Raw genomic sequence first — 17,282 nt, forward strand, 5'->3', positions numbered from 1 at the left:
TGTATTACGTCATTTATTAAATTTATCAAGTTAGGACAGCAAAATTATCATCACTCCTAATATTTGAAATCGTATATACATGTAACAAATTTATCTAGTTTGGACCGCAAAATTATCATCACTCCCAATAAAATTAGGCCTTCTTCTGAGCAACGAATTTGGCTCTTAATATATTTGCTCTAATACTTTTATTAATTTTATACTACTAAAACAATCTTATTTTGGTTAGTTGAATAGAAATTCTCATAAGAAAATTTTACTAGGGTCAATTTAAATTTAGTGCATAGAATAATTAAAAATGATGATTTGGGCCAATTCTTGGATCACTTTTCCATTTTTCCTTGCACACTTTTCCACCAAGCCCACATATTGTTTAAAAAAAGATGATTAAAATTCAGAAATGCAGAATTGTCGAAAGCTTAAGTAAGAAATGCAGAGAGTGAAGAAGAAGCTAATGGTGTCACCATTCACTCTCTCCTCACTCCTCCGCCGCGAAAAAGACCCAAAGCTAGCTCTTCAACTCTTCCTCAACCCTAACCCGCATCACCCAATTGCCAAACCATTTCGTCACTCTCTCCTCTCCTACGATCTCATCATCTCCAAACTCGGCAGAGCCAAAATGTTCTCCGAAATGGAAATTGTCATGGAGAACTTGAAGAAAGACACCCGCATTAATCCGGAAGAAGTCATTTTCTGCAACATCATGACGTTCTACGCCCGAGCGCGCTTGCCCAGTAAGGCCCTCCACCTGTTCGACGAAATTCCCTCTTATCGATGCCGAATGACTGTGAAGTCAGTGAACACGTTGCTGAACGGCCTCCTTATTTGTCACGAATTCGATAAGATGATGGAGGTTTATGCCCGGATTGAGGATTACGGGAGCCCTGATGCTTGTACGTACAACATTCTGATAAACGCATTTTGTGTGATTGTCGATTTGGTGAGCGCACGGAAGGTGTTTGATGGAATGCTGAGGAGAGGGGTTGAGCCTAATGTGGTGACATTTGGGACTTTGATTAACGGGCTTTGCGCGAATTCGGAACTGGATGCGGCTTTCAGGTTAAAGAGAAGGATGGAGAGGGATTTTAAAATAAGACCTAATGCACATATCTATATAGCTTTGATGAAGGGGCTTTGTAGGGTATCTCGATTGGATGAGGCTATTAGGTTGAAGGGTGAGATGTTGAGAAAGAAGGTGGAATTGGTTCCTGCGGTTTATTCTACATTGATCAGTGCGTCTTTCAAGGCTAATAGAAAGGGGGAGGTTTCTGGATTGTTGGAGGAGATGAGGGAAAACGGGTGTAAGCCTGATACAGTAACTTACAATGCGATGATTCATGGATATTGTAAGGAGAATGAGTTTGGGTTGGCTTTTGGGGCTTTAAGTGAGATGGAGAAAGACGGCTGCAAGCCGGATGTCATTAGCTTTAATGTGATTATTGGTGGGCTGTGTAGGGAGAGGAAAGTGGCTGAAGCCTATGATTTGTTGGAAGATATGCCACGGTGGGGATGTGCCCCGGATGTGGTAGCTTACAGGACAGTTTTTTATGGTTTTTGTGATGTAAAGCAGTTCAAAGAAGCAGCAAGCATTTTGGATGAGATGAGTTTTATGGGATATGCTCATCATACATCTAGTGTAAGCAAATGCGTGGATGCATTGTTGATAGAGGACAATAAAGGGTTACTATTAGCATACGTGTTTATGATGGTGAAGAGAAACTCCCTTGATAGATATATATGGAGACTTGTGACTTGTTTGCTCTCTAAAGACAGCAGTTTAGATGTTCAAGAACTGTTTGAGGGGCTGATAAATAGTCATTCTCTTCCAATGGGCTAGAGATGCTTCGTGGCTGGTTTTTTCTCGTGCACTAAAGAAATGTCCTGGAGTTCCGCAAAAATTGGTTGGGATGCACACGTATTATCTTGGTTACTGTGGCTTGAATGGTGAGTGCTTCTAAATGAAATGGTTATTCAGTACTGTAATCCATAGGAATGTCACTTGCACATTGAAAGTTCTGAACATGAAGTTAGCCTAAGGAGTTATAGATATTGATATCACGAGTAATATTTCGCTTTTTGACTATTACTATCTTGATTTACTTGGATACCCATTTGTTACTTGTTCTTAATAACAACCTCCTGGCTACTAGGATCACCTCTGGAGCTTCCAATTGGCATGGGGGTAATGTTCTTACACTGAATATGTTTCACTAGCATCTGTTCAAACATAATTCTGTTATGCTGCCATATCAGAAATATTTGGAACAATATATATCAAATCTCTTGTATAGTATTAACAGTGAAACTATTAACCAAAAATCATTACGGACTCCAGTGACACTTGACCAAGTGATGCTGTTGCCCCTAAATCATGTAGTGTAGAATGTACTGAATAGTGGCTTGAGCAATCTTTTATTGTTCTCTTGTCCATAATTTTTCTGGCAGAACAGGGATTACGAAGCAAAATTGAGATTCACATGAATCAAGATGGAGCTTCTCTGGGACATTTAAATGAAACAACTGTTATATTTTGATTTTACTTGAAACGTCGGGCTTCGGATTTAACATCCTGTTATTGGCATTCAGTACTGGCATTCGCTTTGGGGCCTATTGTTCTCATCCAGAATGACTGACTTACAAGTGGATGGTTTGTACCTCAGCTAAAGTTGACAAGCAACACAAAGACACAGGTTCAGTTTTTTATCGCTTGTTAGATTTTACGTGAACTGCTATTCTGACTTATTTACTTTCTTTCCCAAACATTAAAAGCCTGCCATCTTGTTTGCCTTCTTTCATGAAGTGAAATTTGACTGTGGTCTTTGTTTACTGATTATATTCATTCTTTAATCAACTTTCTGTTCATGTGATCAAACTATAACTTAAGGCTTAGTCAGTGACCTTGAACTCATGACAACCATACGATCATGATCATTATCAAGTACTAACAAAGTTAAGTAAGTAGAAATATATTTCTATGACAACTATACAATCATGATTATTATCAATGCATTATATATAGAACCTGATATAATGGTTTAGGCTTAAAGCAATAACATGGTATGTTCTTACTTATATGCTGAATGTGTAGTTCTGTGGCATACTGACATATGAAATTAGTTGTACAAACATGCAGTGTTTCCTTGATCAGATATTCAAATTGCCTAATTTAGGTGTGTGTAGCCAACTATGCCTTGCATGTCAATCGGTTGGACATATATGCATGAAGTGCCATATACCATCTGAAGCTGTCTAATTATACTGTGAACATGTTCTCATCCATTTGTCCGTGATTGATTAGGTGCATATAAATGCATAAACTATGTATAGGAGTTTGGAAACTGGCTTGACCTGTCACGTTTTTCAACCTAGAGGCTAGAGTACAAAGCACCATACAGTTTGTCCAGTCGCATCTTTAGCATAAATAGTCTGCCATTAGATGAACATGACCGATCAGCAGCATACTGAAGCCTCTGGAACAATACCCACAGAAAATACAGCTGAAAGAACAATTTTAGATGTCATTCATCCATTTTATGGAGTATATACTAATCCGAGGCACTGTAGTCTAATTGTTCAGCAATAAAATGTAGTATCAAAATGGATTCACCTCCCACTACACCTTTATATGTTTTTCTTCATTGGTTCACATCTGTGATTGCTAGATTGCTAGTTTATTCTTCCCGGGTTCACTCTTTATGTTGAAACTCGTTTTATGGGCAAGGCTGCCGCTCTTTTGCTTGTAACTAGAGATTAAGTCTATATTGGTTCTAATTTGTAAGACTATTTGAGTATAAAACCTCGACTCATCCATGTCATGTTGCAGAAAATATACCCTTGGTATGGCCACACCCTTGGACGATGACACGTCTGCTGAAGGCATTCCACCTATTCATACTCCGTCATTTGAATAATGGATTCCAACCAAATTTCTGTATTCAAAGTTTTGGGGTTGGTTGGAAGCTCTTTCCTCGTTTACCAATTATGCTTTTCTTTTCAATTGTTGTCCTTGTCTTGTTCTGCCTACCTTAACTTCTGCTTGCATGCAGAAACAGACAATTCATTTTGCTTACTAAACTTCCTTTGGAAATTAACTGAGTTTGTGTGTTGATTTATTAAGTTAGGAGGAAAGTTGGAAGTGGGACATTTGGAGGGTGGTCTTGCACTAAGATTGGCACTTAGAAATTTGAGTTTTTTTGTTGGTAGTTTACGTGCAAACAATTGAGTGAAATAACTGTTGATGAATTGTGATGTGCTCTTATTATTGAGGTAGGGTAGATGGGGTGGGGGGACCTTTCCTCCATTAGAGTAGTCACTTTTTCTGCATAGTCTAAGTTAATTGAACATGAATATCACACATTATCATATGCTTCTTCTCGGAATGAGCATTCGCCGGCGACGGCTATAATAATATTATGTAAATATAGTACTTATATAAAAAGTTTTTTTTTTGGGGGGGTTTTCAATTTTTTATGTGCCTTTTGGTTTTTCAATTTGGTTTGAATTTAGTGAAGAGGGCAACTCTACAATAAAGAAACTTGAGGTATTGATCTTCCTAAATTCCATATTTTCTTATATTCCTTTTTTATGAGTCCTTGATGCCACATTATTTGAGCTTGGGTTAATTAGCAATTGTTCCAAAGTGATTTTGATGTGATGTTGAGTTGATGTACACGTATAAAGTTTTGGTGATATGAATGAATAGTGACATAATTGTGTACTAATGTGACTATGTGAAAGGTATAAACGACATCGTTTCGATATAAAGAAACTAAAAAAATAGACGTGACAGTTGCAAAATTTTGAAGTTGTCTTAAGAGTCATTTATCATTCAAATTTTGAAAAACGCAAGACACTAGAAATTACATTATCGACAATTAACCTGTTAAACTAATATCTAATTCACTTGTTTTCTCCCCAATCATAAACATCCTCATTAAACTTTATCATTAAAAATTAAATAAGAAAATAATTTGAAAAAGTCGGATTAATGGTTACTAATTACTACTATAATTTTCTATTACATTAGATATAACAAAATCATATGATATCAATCTCATTTTAAAGCTTTTGGCATTGTATCCCATCCCCTAAATTGGAGTAGGGTTTATTGACCTACATAGTCTAATTTAATGGCAGAATTTTATGTCATATGTAGTCTTTAGATATTCAGTCTTCTATGTCATATGAAAGATCCACATCATGATTCTGCACCCAAAGAATAACAAATATTCCTTGTTCAAACTTTCAAAAACTTGACCTAAAACAAGCACTATAAAAGCATGTCACCATTCATCATATTTCCACACAAAAAAGGAAGGCATTCCATCTCATTTCATTAAGCCTCTTTCTTATACTCTTCAATTAGAGTTTAGTACCAACGAATTTATCGACATTATCGAAAATGAATCGTTTTATCACAATTTGGGCTGTGATTGTTGTTGCTCTTGTCATCTCACCCCATGCCATGCAGGCTAGGAATCTCCTAGCCATGGAGAAGATTCCGGAAAGTTCTTCATCGTCATTGGCGCCAACGGTTACCTCTAAAGCCCTGGCGGAGGAGCTCTTCGGGCGCTACCCAACTCGGTCGCAGCTCGTCGGTGGTGTGGATCGTCGGAGTTTAACGGTGTCAAACCCTAGTCCTGACATTGGTCACTAAATGGTTTGAGATATTATGTTGATCACTAAATTAAAAGGACTTGTTTAGGTGCTTTCAAATTAAATTTATGAAGTTTGTTAAATGTTTTGTATGCTTTTAAGCAATAGGATTTCAATTATATACATGTAACAGTCTCTATACATTGGCCATGCTATAAAGAGTTCGGCTTTTTCATTTACTTTTGGTAACGTAATTTATGTTGTTTTCTTGAAATTACTACTATTACTATCATTTTGAGAGTGACATATATTAAGACACGGGCTAGCCCGACCCGTTGGAGAGCTTTTATAGTTGAAATGGGCCTTAATTTCTTCTCAAATTAAGTTGGGCCCAGTTTGATTTTTATCCCTACATATGGCCCACTACTTTCTCAACTGAAAAATTAACAGTCAATTGTTTTTTACTATATTAGTTAGTTAATTATTGCTCTAATCAACTATTTTAATCTAATTAATTATTATTTAAAGAATTTACGTATTTTTTTCTTTTTAATCAGAATCATAATACCTCACTAATCAAGTGAGATTGTAATTAATTGTTAATTTAATTTGACAGCACACGGTTAGTTAGAGATCAAAACATATTAATTGAGACTAGAAACTAGTAACACACTAAATGCGTTAAATGTACAAGACAATTTTTTAAGGCAAATATAAAAAGTCAATTTTAAACAATTAATTATAATTAAACGAAAAATATTTAAAAAGTAAGAGTTCACATGCACGCCTTCATATGAGAATTACATGAAACAAAACAGCAACCACTTACATTAAAATCCATGTCAAACCTCCATCAAATCTAATTTTTTTAATGGATGGGGTATATATAACTTCCACCTTTTAGATTATTCACCATTTGCCACAATATAACTTTCAAACAAATTACCAAACCCCTTAATCAACAAGTTTACCTATCATACAAACAAAGTACTACAAATATACACTTAGCATCATTCTCTACTAACCAACCTATTAACAAAATTGTAAAGCCCTAACAAAAGCAGATCTCTTTCAACAAAAAAAACTACCCTAAAATAAAGCCAATGTTTCATCATCCCTGGCAAGATCAACACAGATAAACTTGGCACTGGACAATAGTCTTGCCGATCTTGAATCCGGGCACGACGCTCAATGCCACGAGAGGCTCCGGCTGCAACCGAGCATCATCGCCCAAGCTCTCCATGTAGACCTCCGAGAATCGGTCCCCCTTCTTCGCTTGGAAGGTGGAGACCCCCGACTCGAAAGATAGAGCCAAGTGGCGTAGGAGCCAGACGCGCTTTGCCATCTCACAGAATGCCGAGAAGAAGGGCGTCTCCAGCGGCTCACTAGACGCTATAGACTCTAAGCTGCCGAAGAGAGAGGCTTCCATCTTCGGGTGCACGACTCTCAAGTACTTTGCATGACAGAATGATGCAAACGGAGATTTAGGCTTTGCGGATATCAGCTCGATGTATCTGTTGAGGAATAAGACGTGCCTCTTGTCCCTCTCCGGCATTGCCTTCTCCGAGGAGAAATCGGGGCAGTTGAAGCCATCGAACATTTGTTTGCACACGAAGGACTCGAACACGAAGCACTTATGGCTCGGGTTCCTGAAACAGGTGCCCGGCTCAATGGAGTCGGCCGCAGCATCCAAATCCCAGCCAGCGGATCCCATCTCTTTGATCAAAAGTTGCACGAAGCTTCGGATAGATTTCAGCGTCTGCCTGTGGTAGGACAGGAAGTCTGCAGCCCTCGTGTCGGGGATGACAAACTGCCAGCTCGAGCTCAGCCTCTTCTCGAGCAACATGTTAGCCTTATTGGCATCCAATAGTTTCCCTCTGAGAGAGGCGGCCTCCGCTTCTTTGAGTTGGAGCTGAGACTCGAGCTTCTTGGCAGTGACCTCGTAGATCCTAAGAGAACTCTTCCGCTCTTGAATCTCAGATAAAAGCAACGTGGTGGCCGGGGACGCCTCATTCAGCTGTTTCGTCAAGTAAGCCTGCTTCAGCTCGGAGAGGTACTTCAGCTGTGATACAACCATCCTGTCTGCAGCTTGAATCCCATCAGCGTCGTGAGGAGATTGAGCAAATTGCATCTCCGCATACGCGGCTTTAACCGCAGTAACTGAAGCAAACAGTTTCGAGAGGAAAGCCTCTTGGACCATCCCGTCATCCTGCAGGAGCTCCTCTTCGTCTTTGTCAACGTGCTTGAAATGATCTTTCAGAATACCATCATCGTCCGGAGCTACACCTGTGACCACACGAATATGTAGAGCCTTGACAATGGCGCGCGCCAATCCACTCTTGCTCGGTGTGACCACAGAGCGTTTCACCGAATCCATCTGAATCAACAAATAAGGAAAGCAGATCAAGTATTCAGAGATGATATTTTACCACAATAATCATTCACAGTGATCATGTCTCATAACAAATATAAGGGAGACGACAATGAATTTGGCTAAAAGATTAGGTAAAGTGAATTTGGCATAAGGCATAGAAAACTCATTTCCCAACTAGACAAAGTTCTGCAAATCATTACTAAACAAATGAATAATTCAAAAGTTAGGTAAAAACTAATACTTTATTAGGGCATACAATGTTTTTGATCCCATAAATAAAAACACCCTCAAATGCAAGTGGAATGATATTTTTGGTTGTATTTGCCAGACAGCAAGAAGTAGCAATACGAACAAAATCTGGAATAAAAAAGTAGAGCAAGAACATGTGATGGAGACAGAAAATTTCCTAAGCAATAAACTAGTTTTGAAGCAATTCGCGATATATACTTTATTCCAAGAAGGCGTCCGTCCCCACAAGGCTCAAAATAGGTATGTCTCAAACTCAAACACACCTTGTTGTCTGTTGGTAACAACCAACAGGGTGGAAACAGTTAGAAATTCCTAAGATACATTCATTCTTGATGATTATTCCAATTGTGCCAATAATCCATGAGCCAACCAACCACATCGGAAAATCAGAAACTACTCAGAAAATCACAAATTTATGCACAGGCTGTATGCACCTTGCATTAGCAAGGATGGTGCCTACTTAGCAACAGCCTAAAACGAACGAAGAACATAAACATGCACGAATCAGATAGATAAGTCTACCAACAACACACAAAAGAGGCAGAAAAACGGACAACATTGACATATACTGATCAACTTGGCATATACGATAAAGTGCTATCATCGTATTAAATATGAATCTTATATTGAAAACGGAAGGGGGAGTTTAAAGAGGCAAAAAATCTTCATCCCTCTATATCTCACACCACCTAAATGAAAATCTTTCATAGATTCAACAAGCTATATATGTCTGTACACAAATCTAGTGTTTAATGAGTGAAGTACTAATCCAAATGCTAGAGATCCAATCCACCTAACAGGCTAACACCATTAAGTAGACAAGGAAAACAACTCCATCTATTAGGTAACAACCATTTGGGACCAAATAAATATGATTCTGTCAGAGCCATCCACGGCTCACTAGTTCCCGGTTCACCCTAGCACACCGGTGGACCCGGGATTAGTGACAATCACTATATAGAAAGATGCACAACAGCACAATTATCATGATCTAGTCATGGTTCATAGCAGTGAAGTTTTGAAAAATGCACACATCAACCAACGGATAAAATAAAACCACAGTCAATAAAAGTAGTTTTCATCCCTGCAAATTTAATCTGGACCCCACATTCATGATTAAACAAATAAGCAATCATTCTTGGATACGTGGCAGTCACGTGACAACACCCTCCCAAGGGTTTTGCATACAAAAAATCACCCTGATCCTCTACAACAGTACAAAGGTAAAAAAACAAGAAGGTAAAAAAAAATAAGCAAAGATTTGATTTTTACCAACACCCAAAAGTTAATCTCGCCTCCCCAGAAATCTTCAACCTAGTGAAGCTGTGGATTTGGGCTTTTCTATCGACGGAGGCGCTAAACACAAGAAGCTCTTCAACCCCTGATATAAAAAAGACCATGAAAATGCTTTTAAAAAATGGCATAAAATGTAGAGGTGTACACGCACGTGAGGGTGTAGTGTGTGTATTTGTATGTGCCCAAAGCTCAAAGGACAAAGAAAGGTGGAATCTTTAAGTGGACAAAGCTCAAACCAGAGAGAAAATACATGTATAAATATCGTTAGAAGCTCAGAACAAAACAACAAGCCAAACAAAATCCAGTCTTTAAAACAATAAAAAAAAGTATCACACTCGGCTGGAATGACAAAGAATCTAATAATGTAAGCAGATAAAGAAACAAAGAAATTTCTAGAGAACTACTTCTTCACAGCCGGGCACCTCGTAAAGCTTGGATGTTGCTCAAAAAATGGAGAGAGAGAGAGAGAGAGAGGCTAGACAGTGGAGTGAAGCAATGCATTGGGAATTAGAAATACACAAATACAGTGGGGACAAATTCCTTATTCCGGACTGTTTTGGACGGTGTTGCCCTTTGCTTTGGAAGTCGTGCTCGCCTGAATCTGTTGCAGTGGCGGGTTAAATTGGTAAATTCGGGCTATGTCTGAGAAACGCGGTTTTTGGACAGGGTGATATGTGTGGGCAATCTGATGTTTGTAATTGTAACAGTAATAATTAGCAAATCTTAGGATTTTTTTAATATTATAATTAGAGATTTATTAATAATTAATAAAAAGTTGTCAATTATTTTGAAGAAAGTGACATTCATTCTTTCATCCTATATCGAGAAAGTGTAAAGTGTAAACCGTCTTTATCTTTAAAAGGGTTGAATATACTAAAGAAAAGAGACAATATGAAATTTGTCATTGATTGTAATTTATGTAGTGATGAAGTTAATCATTATTGTGACTTCATTTCATCTATTTGGATTCATTTCAGTTCCATAAATTTCTTGAATTAGAGTTCGAATTCTACATATTGCATAAATAGCCTCATTTTAACTTATTTATTAGAGGAAAAATGTATTGCCAACTAAGATACGCTTCATCATAAAGTCACACAATGTAATTGTTTCTGTTAGGAGTTAAATGACCATTAAATGCAAAAGAGATTAATAAAAACTCAACTACAATCTCCATTACGATTTCTCCATGGTTTTGTCAACAGGGTTTTTCTCCTTTACATTCCTCAGCTAACCAAAATTGAAAAGTTTTCAGTCATTGTAACTAGCTAGCTCACCAGAATGTCTTAGAAACCGAAGAAACCAAGTTCGCTGGCCTTCTCCTTCTCGAATGTCTCGAAATACTGATATATGATGGTGACAGCCAGCAGAATTCCTGTACCGGAGCCAATCGCGCCCATGAGGTCTGCCAAGACTGTCAGTGCACCAATGCACACGCCACCGAATGCAGCTGCGGTGGGAATGTACCGGTTCAGCTCCTTTTGCAGATTCGATTCTCTGTGTCCGGGCATCACCATTTGTTGTTCCTAGAAAAAGTTAGGACATGTGAGAAAGAATTGTGTTTGTTTACCCGTAATGTAGCAGTGATATTGAATAAAGAAAAGAAACATGAATCTATCTTGATAATAATCGCATTTCAAGTTGTGAAAAAGTTGTCACTACCAACATTTCAGCACCATCACACATTCACACTACACATCAGGATCCAGGAAACATGTTTTATGCTTGGAAACAACATACGTACGTGATTAAAATCTTTGCTAAACGTATGAGAAAAATCAACTTGACAGCACTGTGGAAGTGTAATGGCAAAATAATGGACAAACTGTCTCGAGTGTTTTGGATTTTGGCATGCATGACCTAATATGAATTCTCAGAGGGTAGAGCACCCTAAGAAGTAGACGAGAATACCTTCAGCTGCTTCGCCACATCTTTGGCTGAGGATCCTGATACCTCAATCCACGTTTTTGAAAATAAAGCACATGCTGACAGCATGAATACAATGTAAAACAATCCATGGAAAGGATTGCCCAATATATCTGACAAGCTGTGAAAGGATCAAAGTAAGCACATCAACTTAGCAACGTATAAAGCAAGAATCTTGATGAATACAAACACAGCTCCGATATTATCACTATTGCTTACCTAGATGGAGCAGTTATATAATAAGCAAGACCCCCAACAGGAACAGATTGACCAGAGTATTCAGATTCCTTCCACTTTCCGAGAAGGTTTACAAGGAAATTCCCACTGTATTTCCTGTAAAGCAACTGCAAAAATGAAAAGCAAATAGTAGTATTAGTTAGCAGCTGCATTTGAGAGGAATAAGGCATCACATCTCATTAATTCGACAATGAACAGCTTTTCACCTGGGAAATGAAGTACAGATTGGATACAAGGGCAGACTGCAGAATAATGGGCATATTAGAAGTGTAGAATAGCTTAATAGGATAAGAACCCTGTTGCCCCCGAGCATTCTTTGACCTCACTGGCAAAACTACACGGAATCCTTGGAAGTAAATGACAATAAGGAAGACCAAGACAGTGGCCAGCAAGTTTGTGACGTTGGGGAGGTTCTGCCGGTAGAATGCCTCTCGCAAAGCACGAACCTTGTCGGTCCGAGTTATCAACAAATGGAACAAAGCAATGACAGCACCTTCGAATTCAGCTCCACGCCCACTGTTAATAGTAGTTGGGCTAAATGCCTTCCAGATGATGTTTTCACTGTAAAATTAAGAAAATTCTACGAGGTAAAATACCCTCAATCTTGTCCAGAATGTAGCAATACATAATTAACTGAATATAATCACCACTTACCAAATATTGGTTGCAATGAAGAGTGATATGCCAGAGCCAAGGCCATATCCTTTCTGGAGAAGCTCATCCAGGCAAATAACTATGATCCCCGCAAAGCAGAGTTGCAGAATGATAAGGATTGCATTCCCAACTCCAAGTTGCCCCACACTGCCATACATCCCGGAAAGAACATATGCAACAGCCTCACCGACTGCAATTAAGATGCCCAACAATTTCTGTGCACCATTTCTGGTCAAGGACAGAGACAGTGACAATTAGCATGACAATACAAGTTATACATGTAATCAATCTGGGATAGTCCATTTAGGCAACGTAAAATGCAAAAGATATGAGCAAGAAACAAATTAAAGAAGCGTAATCTCATAATTTGACCTCTTAAGATCAGATTAATGGCTGCGATGCTGACAGTAATATACATATTGCTCAAGTACAATTCCAGTTTCACAGATGGCATTTATCGAACTTTTTCCACAAGGATCTAAATTTTACAATTTGTATTCATCACAAATCATCAAAAGCATACGCCTTTTTCAATAACTTACAGGAGGACTCGGTCCTCTCTCACATTGTTGTCAACTTCAATGATCTTTGAACCCGCTAAGAGTTGCATAACCAGCCCAGATGTCACTATTGGGGTGATTCCAAGCTCCATCACTGTGCCTCTGTTTGAAGCAAGAATGACACGCATCCAATAGAATGGATCCGCACCAGTTGTAGAGTGTATGCCATATAACGGAAGCTGGCTGCAGACCAGGAAAATGAACAGAGATATGACAGTGTATATAACCTTCTCTCTGAATGGGACCTTCCTGTCTGCACTTTGAACCTCCGGGAGAAACGAAAGGAATGGTCGAACCAGATGGAGCACCCTAAACCCGCCTCCCATTCTCGTTGATTAAATTATTCCAGCAACTGTCACATCATAAAAAGAAATGCATCGTAAAAATGAAAATGACTAAGGACAGCACAAAATCAGAAGAACTAGACTTAGCTCCTGGTTTAAATATCCTGCAGTTTCCAAATTTAATTAAACCCTAGAATTCATAGCATTAAACATGCTTTCTTCAACATAAAAAACAACCAATATCTTATAACGAGGATTTCACTCCTTATCACCATCAAATCCATATCAGAAATTGTGATCTATCAATATTGAGACAATTGAGACCCAAAACGATCGGCCATGACATCAAAAAATAAGATAAAACCAAATCAATCTATCAATCAATTAAAACGATAACCACCAGATCTGCGTTTTCGGAGTAGCAATCATTCAATTTTCCATTCGATTACATAGCAAATGTAGACACAGCTGAGCATCAAACACAATAAAAAAATCTAATGAAATAAAATCACGACCTCGAAGTTAAAATTTTGAAGAAAAAAACAGCTGATTAAACGATTTCAGGTTTCCACATAGCAAAACGGATCTAAGATTAATCTCAAATGCAATAGAGAAGAGGAAGAATTACACAAACCAGCTAAGAACTGTCGGAATTTGCTAGTTGCGATCTCTAATTCTCAGAATAATACTCGGTTTTATCATTTATATCGTCGGAGAGCTTTTTTGGATTGAGTGCGACGTAAAAACTTGCTGATGTGGCACTTTTGACCACACCGATCCAATGATAATTACACGCGTGTACTAAAGAATCCTAGTCATCGTAATAGGGTGAGTCAGTTAATAGTCGAAATGAATGTGTTTATTGATTTTAAAATTTCTATCACATTTTCAATTTTTTTATAAATTAATACTATCGAATATTTTCAATAAGTACATGAAATATTTATAACTTGATGCAATTGGGGTTCCCTAATTTTATCATCACTACTAAAAAGAAAACTTTTTTCATAATTTATCTATATTTTACTGTATACAAAGTATAATCCTCGAATTAAGTTTACATGTAATTTATGTTTATTTATAGTTAACTTATTACTCACTGTAACAGACAAACAGCATCACACTTAAATTTTTCAGTTGGATAAAGTTCATTTTTAACGAGTATTGAAATTTACCAATCTAGGAGTAATAATTTAATTGTAGAATTTTGAGTCATCAGTAAATAGGAGATGTACCTAAACCTCAAACAAAAAGAAAAAAAAAAGTGAAAATCAGCTGAAACAGTAATTAATAGAGCTTGCTTTCCCTCCATGGTTAAAGATTCGATCTTTTTATCAAGTGGAAAACCACAAAATCTTTCCTTGAGGAATCTTGGCTCCAGGCTCCAGCCCTTTTTTTTCGTGTAGGCACACAAAAACGCTTCTTTTCCCCGCCCTTTTCGTCTTTGAGGGAAGAGGGATGAGGTCTGCCCTCATCTTCATTGTTCTCTTGCCTGTAATCACTTTTGTATCTAAGTTTGAAGCTCAAGCTGCACCTGCTGGTAACTTTTTCTTGATTTTCTTAAATTTTTAGTACGTAGTAAAATGAGGAGCAGCTGAGATTATTTTTATTCAAACAATATTGATTTTTTTATAGGGTTTAACTTATTTTCTTGAATGGTGTGCTTGTTCACTGTGGAAGTAATTTGTTGAGTTCATGAATTCAATTTTATTTGAAAAGATTTGATTTTTTAAAGTTTAATCCAGGGCCATTGATAAAGCACTTTTCATCACTCGTTAAATGGACTAGGGCCTCATCCAAAACACCCCACCAATCAGGTATAGCCCACATCAATAATTTATTTAGATATCTTTGAGTGTGAAAGTGCAGTTTGTGGGATCCCATTTTGCCTAGGAAGAGTGATGGTGTAATAAGTGTCATGTTTATCTGCTTGTTGTGGTAATCATCAGCTTTGCTTTTGTTGCAGATGGTGGTAATGTGCTTCAGTTTGAGGATGGTTATCTTGTTGAGACAGTGGTTGAGGGGAATGAGCTCGAGTTCGTGCCGCACTCCATCCGTGTTTCCCAGGATGGCGAGCTCTTCGCTGTGGATGCTGTCAATAGCAACATTGTCCGAATCACGCCTCCACTGTCCCAATGTGAGCCTTTTCTTTCCGAATTAGAAAATCAGGCGTCTTTTGCAGTCTATCTAAGTGAAGCTTTGGTTTTCTGTATTGTTTGTGGTGTTTGAGATTATGTGTGGAGGGGGAACCTTTGATTATTGATTACTCTCTCTCTCTCTCTCTCTCTCTCTGATTCTGAAGTCATCGATCAATTTTGTTTTGTCACTGATGCAGATAGTAGGGCAAGATTGGTTGCAGGATCGTTTCAGGGCCGGACCGGTCATGTGGATGGAAAACCAAGCGATGCTTGTTTCAGCCATCCCAAGGGGGTCACCATGGATGATAAAGGGAATGTTTATGTTGCAGATACTTCGAATCTCGCCATTAGAAAGATTGGAGAAGCAGGTAATCTTAGATCCTGTTTCTAAAATTCTCATGTGTGCTTAATGTTGTAGTACTCCTACTAAATTATTATTTGCAGGTGTGACGACCATTGCTGGAGGAAAATCGAATGTTGCAGGATACAGGGATGGGCCTAGTGAATATGCCAAGTTCTCGACTGATTTTGATGTCGTATATGTGAGGCCTACCAGTTCGTTGTTAGTGGTTGACAGAGGAAATGCAGCTCTTCGTCAAATCTCCTTGAGTAAAGAGGATTGTGATTATGAAATCACCTCTTTTTCACCTACAGGCATATAGACTGCAGAGGGCAAGGCACTGTTGTGTGTTATTTACAGCTAAAAAGTGTCGAACATATTAGATTGTTAAGCCAAGGACGAGCTAGAATCAGTTAAATGAAATTTTAATGAGGCTGTAACGGCTTCACAGATGATAGATGGCTGCTTGATGTTGCATGTTTTTGCTCTTCTACGCGAAAAACCAAGCTTGTAGTTATCTGATAGGCTCGACGTTACTTGCAGATCTTCTTATGATGGCCGGTGCTATCCTAATTGGCTACGTTTCGTGCCTTCTTCAACAAGGATTAGGTTCCTCACTTATCTCCAAGATGGTATGTTTTCTACATATCCTTACATGAAAAAGGAAGCAGCGGTGTGTAATAGTTGTGTTGTTTATCTAACTGTAGAAAGGGTTTCCCAAATCTAAATTCAACGAAGCTGTATGGCCGTCGTTCGGACAACTCATCCGGGACCTTCCAAAAGTCGCGATGGAAGCACTGAGTGGTGTTCTTGCTCACTCCATTCCCTCGAAAGATTCTCTCGTGATGCCTGAAGACGAAACTGAACCTGCCCCACCTCTAAAACAGAGGACTTCCGAAACCAGACAGGTTAGTGAGAGACCAGACGAAGCAAAACTCCATAAACTTAGATCGACCAGCACGAAAGATCCATCTCTGTCAACCAAGCATCGGTCATCCAGGAGACAAGAATACGCTGAGCTTTATGGATCAAGCGAGGCTCCTCAGCACAGGCAGGTGAGGTCTAAGGGCCAGAAGGAGAGAAGCAAGCACCGCCACAGAGAGAGAGGTGGAGATGCAACTTTTGGAGCAACGCCAGTGGTGGAGACGAAGCCCGGTGAAGCCAAGCCCACTGGTTACGAGAATACCAAGTACGATCCGTACAACTTCCGGAGCAAATACGGAGGAGATTCTTGCCGTTTCGATTAAAGGCAAAAGATCATTCTAGATCATATCTGTTTGCTGCATCTCTTATAACAGAGGGGTGTTGAGTTTCTTTTGACAGGTAGAAATCTTGTAAATCATGTGTTTCTTGATGCTTTTTAGTGCGATACATTTAATGCAAACAATTGTAGTGTCAAAATCAATAAGCACAAACTCAGTCGATAAAGTAAGTCATGTCTCCCAATAAAATTATAAAACTAGGAGACTATATAAAATAATAAATTGATTTAATATTTTTATATAATACTAGTATGTATTAATTTTTATTTCATTCACTAAATTTTAATGTTTTGTATAGTAGTTTCTAAAACATTAGTATTCACAAGAAAAAAATTGAGCTCATGAAACTGGCAACTGTCATCACGAG

General features: G+C 38.4%; 4 protein-coding genes across 17 annotated transcripts; 2 read left to right on the forward strand and 2 right to left on the reverse strand.

Annotated features, from left to right (window-relative positions):
- Window positions 1–423: 423 nt before the first annotated feature.
- Window positions 424–4,202, forward strand: LOC121770959 (putative pentatricopeptide repeat-containing protein At1g53330). 11 transcript variants are annotated; one of them, XM_042167746.1, is made up of 4 exons: window positions 424–1,944; window positions 2,151–2,182; window positions 2,446–2,690; window positions 3,824–4,202. In XM_042167746.1, the coding sequence occupies exon 1, from the start codon at window positions 431–433 to the stop codon at window positions 1,835–1,837; it is 1,407 nt and encodes a 468-aa protein (XP_042023680.1). In that variant the 5' UTR covers window positions 424–430; the 3' UTR covers window positions 1,838–1,944; window positions 2,151–2,182; window positions 2,446–2,690; window positions 3,824–4,202. The 11 variants fall into 11 exon arrangements, with proteins under 11 accessions (XP_042023680.1, XP_042023679.1, XP_042023682.1 ...); XM_042167745.1 differs by having other exon boundaries at window positions 2,451–2,690; XM_042167748.1 differs by having other exon boundaries at window positions 2,587–2,690.
- Window positions 4,203–6,510: 2,308 nt separating this feature from the next.
- LOC121770430 (protein GRAVITROPIC IN THE LIGHT 1-like) lies at window positions 6,511–10,029 on the reverse strand. 3 transcript variants are annotated; one of them, XM_042167157.1, is made up of 3 exons: window positions 9,919–10,029; window positions 9,491–9,599; window positions 6,511–7,972 (listed from the first exon to the last, which is right to left on the reverse strand). In XM_042167157.1, exon 3 carries the CDS (start codon window positions 7,970–7,972, stop codon window positions 6,722–6,724), a length of 1,251 nt encoding a protein of 416 aa, XP_042023091.1. In that variant the 5' UTR covers window positions 9,491–9,599; window positions 9,919–10,029; the 3' UTR covers window positions 6,511–6,721. The 3 variants fall into 3 exon arrangements, with proteins under 3 accessions (XP_042023091.1, XP_042023094.1, XP_042023093.1); XM_042167160.1 differs by having other exon boundaries at window positions 9,937–10,019; XM_042167159.1 differs by having other exon boundaries at window positions 9,491–10,002.
- Window positions 10,030–10,663: 634 nt separating this feature from the next.
- Window positions 10,664–13,926, reverse strand: LOC121770588 (protein transport protein Sec61 subunit alpha-like). 2 transcript variants are annotated; one of them, XM_042167331.1, is made up of 7 exons: window positions 13,810–13,926; window positions 12,874–13,243; window positions 12,332–12,559; window positions 11,884–12,238; window positions 11,660–11,784; window positions 11,426–11,561; window positions 10,664–11,040 (listed from the first exon to the last, which is right to left on the reverse strand). In XM_042167331.1, the coding sequence occupies exons 2-7, from the start codon at window positions 13,215–13,217 to the stop codon at window positions 10,801–10,803; spliced, it is 1,428 nt and encodes a 475-aa protein (XP_042023265.1). In that variant the 5' UTR covers window positions 13,218–13,243; window positions 13,810–13,926; the 3' UTR covers window positions 10,664–10,800. The 2 variants fall into 2 exon arrangements, with proteins under 2 accessions (XP_042023265.1, XP_042023266.1); XM_042167332.1 differs by having other exon boundaries at window positions 13,804–13,826.
- Window positions 13,927–14,416: 490 nt separating this feature from the next.
- LOC121772278 lies at window positions 14,417–17,146 on the forward strand. Its single transcript, XM_042169307.1, has 7 exons — window positions 14,417–14,715; window positions 14,921–14,992; window positions 15,142–15,312; window positions 15,511–15,681; window positions 15,758–15,967; window positions 16,197–16,285; window positions 16,361–17,146. Exons 1-7 carry the CDS (start codon window positions 14,634–14,636, stop codon window positions 16,898–16,900), a joined length of 1,335 nt encoding a protein of 444 aa, XP_042025241.1. The 5' UTR covers window positions 14,417–14,633; the 3' UTR covers window positions 16,901–17,146.
- Window positions 17,147–17,282: the final 136 nt, after the last annotated feature.

The sequence above is a fragment of the Salvia splendens genome, chromosome 16, assembly GCF_004379255.2.
Source record: "Salvia splendens isolate huo1 chromosome 16, SspV2, whole genome shotgun sequence".
Lineage (NCBI taxonomy): Eukaryota > Viridiplantae > Streptophyta > Magnoliopsida > Lamiales > Lamiaceae > Salvia > Salvia splendens.

Bases quoted from the DNA above. Each gene is read 5' to 3' on its own strand.
- LOC121772278 (XM_042169307.1), top strand. From the start codon at position 14,634: ATGAGGTCTGCCCTCATCTTCATTGTTCTCTTGCCTGTAATCACTTTT. The intron at 15,682-15,757 runs GTAATCTTAGAT...TATTATTTGCAG, and splicing joins TAGAAAGATTGGAGAAGCAG to GTGTGACGACCATTGCTGGA. The intron at 16,286-16,360 runs GTATGTTTTCTA...ATCTAACTGTAG, and splicing joins CCTCACTTATCTCCAAGATG to AAAGGGTTTCCCAAATCTAA.
- LOC121770430 (XM_042167157.1), bottom strand. From the start codon at position 7,972: ATGGATTCGGTGAAACGCTCTGTGGTCACACCGAGCAAGAGTGGATTG.
- LOC121770959 (XM_042167738.1), top strand. From the start codon at position 431: ATGCAGAGAGTGAAGAAGAAGCTAATGGTGTCACCATTCACTCTCTCC.
- LOC121770588 (XM_042167331.1), bottom strand. From the start codon at position 13,217: ATGGGAGGCGGGTTTAGGGTGCTCCATCTGGTTCGACCATTCCTTTCG. The intron at 12,560-12,873 runs GTAAGTTATTGA...GTCCTTGACCAG, and splicing joins AGAGAGGACCGAGTCCTCCT to AAATGGTGCACAGAAATTGT. The intron at 11,041-11,425 runs GTATTCTCGTCT...AACTTTTTCTAG, and splicing joins ATGTGGCGAAGCAGCTGAAG to GAACAACAAATGGTGATGCC.